General features: G+C 48.8%; 1 protein-coding gene across 1 annotated transcript in view; it reads left to right on the top strand.

Moving 5' to 3' along the window:
- Prdm13 (PR/SET domain 13) overlaps window positions 1-6,049 on the top strand; it is an 8,501-nt gene extending 2,452 nt beyond the window's left edge. Inside the window, exons 3-4 of the mRNA XM_028779544.1 lie at window positions 19-139; window positions 3,606-6,049. Coding sequence (XP_028635377.1) covers window positions 19-139; window positions 3,606-5,317 — 1,833 coding nt within the window. The 3' untranslated portion in view covers window positions 5,318-6,049. The remainder of the gene's footprint in view (window positions 1-18; window positions 140-3,605) is intronic.
- Window positions 6,050-6,392: the final 343 nt, after the last annotated feature.

Below are 6,392 nucleotides of genomic sequence, written 5' to 3'. Positions count from 1 at the left end.
CTCTCTCTCTCCCCCTAGATCTTCTATCGGGCATTGCGAGACGTCCAGCCAGGGGAAGAGCTGACTGTGTGGTATTCTAACTCCTTGGCTCAGTGGTTTGACATCCCTACAACTGCGACTCCGACTCATGATGAGAAAGGTACTGCCTCTGAGAAAGTCTCCCCAACAGCGAGGGTGAGCTAGAGTAAAGTCCAGCTCTTCTCCTGGGTTATGGAAGGTGACCCCAGACCGGAAGTGTCTTTCTGTTCAGCTCTGTGGAAACTGAAGCCATGCTCTTGACAAGGGAGAGAGGGAACTGCTAATCTAAAACCATAAGCAAATGATAGTTAATAATAATCTGATCCTCAACTGGAGGAATACTCCTTATGAACTTCACGAGTTCTTCCTTTCCCATTTCATTTTGAAAGACAAGTATTTACTTGGTTAAGAAACAATAAAGGAGACTTAATATGTTACTATGACTACATCTTGAGTTCTAGAGACCAAAGTTTAAACATAGAATGTGTTTTAAAAGGCACAAGGATGCTCTTTCTCTGTAAGTTTTTCAGGAGAGCAGTGCATTTGATGGCATTTAGAAGCATTATGGTGCTTACAGCTGGTCCCTTGGCAGGTACTAATGTCCTTCCTTGAAAGGGACTTTATTCATTTCCCCTACTAAGTCAACTTAAACAGAATCTGGGATGTCTCCCAGTTTCTTCTTAGATTTATTTGGTTCCTTTCAAGCTAAGAGCCAGTCCATGCAAATTAATGTGCAGCAACTAAAGGGGAAATCATTTTCAACTCCCCCCCCCCCACACACACACACTAAACAGCACTGAAGGACATTTCCTGTGGGAAGAAGAGAAGGCTGGGAAGGGCTAAAAGACTCAAGGTCTTGAAACTTCGTTCTCATCCTTCACAAGGTGTTCCCTGGTCCTCATCCCCAACCCCTTGAGAAGTGTTTGAGCTTGTTCATAATTTCTCCAAAGAAGCTATTTATTTATAGACAACCAAAAAATGTTCCAAAGTATTTTAATACAATCTCCTCCGGAACTGCTGAGCCACAACACCCATTTAGAAACAGGTATATATTGATAAAAGTGTGGTAATTAGCAAATACTTCATGAGTGGAACACATTATTCAGAGCAATGAATCATTTTACTTCAAAGTGTTACTGTCCTCTGCAAAACAATTCTATTTGGTTTTAAAATAGATCAGTATGTCCAATAGTTATAAGAATTATACTGATATACTTTGTTCCTTAAACCACATTATCAGGTTCTCTTGCCAATAATAAGTACTGAGGCCTCATAGGGGAACTCTCAGACTTGAAACTCCACAACAAATTGTGCCAGCACAGAACACTTTTACGTAGGAATGATGTAAAACAGAAAAGCAACATGATTAACCATGTACTCTATTTCATCCAAATGGTTTTATAAATACCATAAGCCAAATGATAATTTAAAAAAAAAACTATCGTTTTCCTGTTAGGGAAGGTATAGCCTATTTTGAACCTCATATTTCTAGATTGGGCATGTCTGAAATTTTTAAAGTTACACAATGGGGAGGAGCAAAGTCATTTATGAAGAGTGTTTGGCTCACTTGGCAAGAGTTGAATCTTAGGGTCTTCAAAACCTGTTGATGAAGTTAAGTTGGAAAAGTAATGTGTGGAATAACACACACACATACATACACACACACACACACACAGACACACACACACACACACACACACACGAACGTATGGACACATTTTTGTTACATTTTGAGAAGAGGAAGAAATAATTAGGAATATCATCTGTTTTTAACAACACTGACTAACTTAAGTTAGTTTCCGTTTCATAGAAAGATTAAGTTACTGTCCCTTCATTTTTAAGAACAAAGCTTACTTAGCTTTGCATTAGCTGAGTCATTCTGGAACAAACTGAAAACTCTTCTGAAGAACTGCTGCAAAAGAGCCTCTGAATTTCACGCACCCAAAGAAAACTAAGGGGTCACTTCTCTTTCCAAAACATCTTAGTAAAACGTCTTTTCTACGTAAAGTCCTGCTTTACACAGGCAGCAGGAATATTGAGACAGTCTTGTCCAAGTCTTCAGTAAACAACTGGGATAGATTGTTATAGGTAAATCCTTGTCTCCCATTTCTCCCAGATCTCTTTGTGGAATAAACTCCTTTGAACCTCTTGTGGAATAAACTCCTCCCCTCATTTAAACTTGTCTTGCTATGTAGCCCTGGCTGGTCTGGAACTCACTATATAGATCAAGCTGGCCCCGAACTCTGGACTCACAAAGATCTATCTATCTTAACTTCCCCAGTGCTAGAATTAAAGGCATGTGTCACCATGACAGGTTCTGTAGCAATGGTTTAGAAATGTGAGCAGAGTGCACCTAGAGAGGGAGAATGTAATGTTTATAGTAAATCTTAAGAGGTCTACAATGCACTTTGGAATTTCCTCGTGGTCCAATCAACTTTTCTCACAGACCTCTCTAGCTTTACCAATCAATCACTTTAAAAAGAAAATGCACTGTATGCACACTAGCGCGTAGAACTTAGTTTCTAGCTCCCAATTAGTAGCAATCTCACGTACCTGTCTCTGGGTTGTGTTTACAGATCCCAGCAAGTCAAAAACAGTTATAATGTAAGAGACACACAGAACTGACGCTGCAAGTGCACACATGCACAGCACTTGTGGTAGAGAAATCTGCACTTTAAAAAGCTGAGGACCTTTCTCATTTTTTATATATTAAATGAAATATATCTTGCTCAAGTGCTTTTCTAAGCTTGCATCTGTGCAACTATCTAGGAGTTAATTAACCACCAGGTAGAACAACAGATAAGTCAACGCTACACCATCCTCAGAATATCAGCATTTATTACAGAACATCAGGAAGTAGTAGCTCTCTTCCCTCCAATCCAATCAGATAAAGTTAAAATAGGAAATAAGGGTGCAAATAATTTTGAAGACTAGCAAACCATCATCCTTATGTGGGGATTCATTTGGTCACGCTCCAGGAAAACCTCAAGCAAGTGTTTAAGTCTGGGAGGGGGTAAAAGGGTGGAGAGAGGACACAAAAGACATTGTTATATGAAAAGGAATGATTACATATGGCCCATACATACAGGATATTGTCTCGCCTGGTAATGAGGCGCTCACGACTATTAGATTGGCCTTTGTTCAGTTTATCCAAACTCCTTGACATACGCCACCTATTCTGTAAACGCCAACAGATGGGCACAGGCACAGCACAGCCTCAACACTTGATTTAAGGCAACAGCTGCTCTCTGCTCTTCCCGGCTAGCCTTCCTGAGCAGGGCTCTTCCAAAGGAGATTTACTACGAGGGCTTGGTGTAAGTCGTCACTGGGAAGGTCCAGGTCACCTGTTCTGTTCTTTAAGTAGACCTTTGAGGATAAAGGTGACAAGGGCTGGCCGTTTACACGCTTTGGGGGTGGGGTTCTTGATCGGGTTACTGAACTTTATCTCTTGGCCCTAAGCCCTTCATCCTTCATCCTTGCTTCTGTTGTATCTCAGGTCAAACCTGGGCTGTGCCTGCTGTGCTGGCGCTTTCCTTCTGGCTCCCTTGCTTCGTCTCACTTGTTACTCTCTCTCCTTTCTTGCCCAGGGGAGGAGCGCTACATCTGCTGGTACTGCTGGAGGACATTTCGCTATCCTAACAGCCTCAAGGCACACTTGCGTTTCCACTGCGTGCTCAGCGGTGGCGGGGGCCGCGCCTTCCTGCCTCAGGAGCACGCGGCCCGGCCCGGAGCTTCCCCGGTGGCCGAAGGCCTCGGCCTCCCTCCGAAACCCACTGCCCCAGACTTGACGGCGCCCGTCCAGGCAGCCGCTTTGAGGTCCCAAACGCAGGCCGCTCAGCTCGCCCAGGCGTGCGGGGCGCGGGAGAGCATCAAGCGGGAGGCTTCCCTGGCGCCCCTGGCCACCTCCTCCCCGCCTCCGGGCAAGTGGGGTACGCCCAAGAAGGGCAAGGAGCAGCCGGACCGCACGCACAGTCACTTCCTGGGGATCGTGGGCAGCTCCTCAGCCGGCAGCGGAGGCCTGTCGTTCTACCCTGGCGTGCGCTCCGCTTTCAAGCCGGCCGGCCTGGCCCGGGCCGCTGCGCAGAGCGACCCCTACCGGGAAGAGGGCGGCGGCAAGGGGCCCGGGTTGGCGCTAGGCCGGCTGCTGGGCGGGGGCCGGGCCGGCGGGCGCCCGGGCTGTGGGGAGAGCCCGGCGGGCCACCACCACCATCACCACCACGCTCACCACCACCATCACCACCATCACCCCAAGTGTCTGCTGGCCGGGGAACCGCCGCCGCCGGCCGGCCTGCCGTGTCCTGGGGCCCTGCGGGCCTTCCCGCTGCTCGCCGGCCACCCGGAAGAGGCGTCGGCCTTCAAGCACGTGGAGCGGGCCCCGCCCGCCGCGGCAGCCGCCACTTCGCTGCCGGCCGCCCGCTACGCCGCTCTCCCCGCGCCTGGGCTCCCTGTGGAGCGCTGCGCGCTGCCGCCCCTCGACGCCGCCAGCCTCAAGGCGTACCCGGGCGGCGAGTGCAGCCCGCTGCCCGCCGTCATGCCGGCCTTCACGGTGTACAGCGGAGACCTGCTCTACGGCCCGCCGGCTGCCTATTACCCTCTCAAGCTGCACTTGGGCGGGCTGCTCAAATACCCCGACTCCATCTCCTATCTGAGCGGCCCCGCGGCGGCGGCAGCGGCAGCGGCGGCGATCGGCCCGGCTGAGCTGGGCTCCCTCGCCAGTATCGATCGCGAGATCGCTATGCACACGCAGCAGCTGTCGGAGATGGCAGCCGGGAAGGGTCGCGCCCGCCTGGACTCGGGGACGCTGCCTCCAGCCGTCGTAGCAGCGGCAGGCCCCGGGGGTGGCGGCAGTGGCGGCGGGGGCGGGGGCGCGGCAGGCAAGGCCAAGACGGGCCACTTGTGCCTCTACTGTGGCAAGCTGTACTCGCGCAAGTACGGGCTCAAGATCCACATGCGGACGCACACGGGCTACAAGCCGCTCAAGTGCAAAGTGTGCCTGCGGCCCTTCGGCGACCCCAGCAATCTCAACAAGCACATCCGACTCCACGCGGAGGGCAATACGCCCTACCGCTGCGAGTACTGCGGCAAGGTGCTGGTGCGCCGCCGAGACCTGGAGCGTCACGTCAAGTCCCGCCACCCAGGCCAGAGCCTGACCGCCAAGGCGGGCGACGGCCCGGACGCGGAGCCCGGCTATGCTCTGGAGCCTGGGGATCCCAAGAGCGAGGACAGTGATGTGGATGTCTGCTTCACTGACGACCAGAGCGACCCTGAGGCTGGGGGCCGTGGCGAGCACGTCTCCTAACGCGCCTTCCAGGGAAGGAGCAGGGACGTGGACAGAGTAGAGTGAAGTGGTCACAAGAAGGACTTGTAATTCTGGGGATGGTGTCGGATTAGGGACAGTGAGCTGCTCCAGTTCTCAAGTGGAGCAAAGTTTAACGATGGGTTAAAGAAACACAACCAATGAACAACCCATAGGTTGTGGCTCTCCATCCTTCAGGCCCCTAGACTCTGGCATAGCCTCTCGTTCTGAAAGCATTCTGGTCTTGAGGTTCAGGATCACGTCAATATAAGTATCTCAGTGCCCTCAAAGGTGATGATTTTTTACTGCCACGCATTTTTAAAACGTTCTTTTCTGTGGAGGAAATCGTGCCTTTTGAAAAGATGTTCCGCGTGAATTTTATGTTAAGTATTTCACTGCATAGCAAGCAAAACAGTAGATGTGACACCCACACACCTGTTTCCATTTTTTATCTGTTCTCCTGTCAAAGAGCACTCCTTGCCACATTGAGTATACTGTGGTAGTGGATGTATAAATTGGTCAAGTTGCAAGTATTTATGACAGAATAATGATAAATGTAAAATAATGCATGAATATAAGAGCACGCAATATATAAATTAAAAAAATATCCTATTTGGTAGAGTTCAAATGTTTATGTTGCTTTATAACGAATGATGTACAGTGGATATAGTACTTTGCCCTTCCTTCCATTTTGTGCAATCTTAAAGAATAATAAAGATACGAATGAGAGTTCTATTACTTGGCTACTTCAGAGGACCCTTTAAAGAAATAGTTTAACTTGAAAACAACCTCTGAGGAGACTTGACAACAAGATAAGTCACAGAAGATTTATATTATTCGAAGAATTAATGTTAGGGTTGTATGGAGAACAGGCAAACCCCATTGGTTTCTGAAACCATTGTTAATCATGCTAAGTGTTTTTCTGTTCACTTCAAGGACCTTCCGGAAAAAGCTTACAAGACACACACACACACACACACACCTTTACATATATTTCCTTGTCACAAAGGATCAGGAAACGAGAATCAGTATTTTCTTGTTTACCATTTTGACAGGTTTTACCATGGAGATATGAGAG

This window comes from Grammomys surdaster, unplaced genomic scaffold (assembly GCF_004785775.1).
Source record: "Grammomys surdaster isolate TR1022 unplaced genomic scaffold, NIH_TR_1.0 97, whole genome shotgun sequence".
Classification (NCBI taxonomy): domain Eukaryota; kingdom Metazoa; phylum Chordata; class Mammalia; order Rodentia; family Muridae; genus Grammomys; species Grammomys surdaster.
This window is presented reverse-complemented; position numbering and strand designations above follow the sequence as displayed.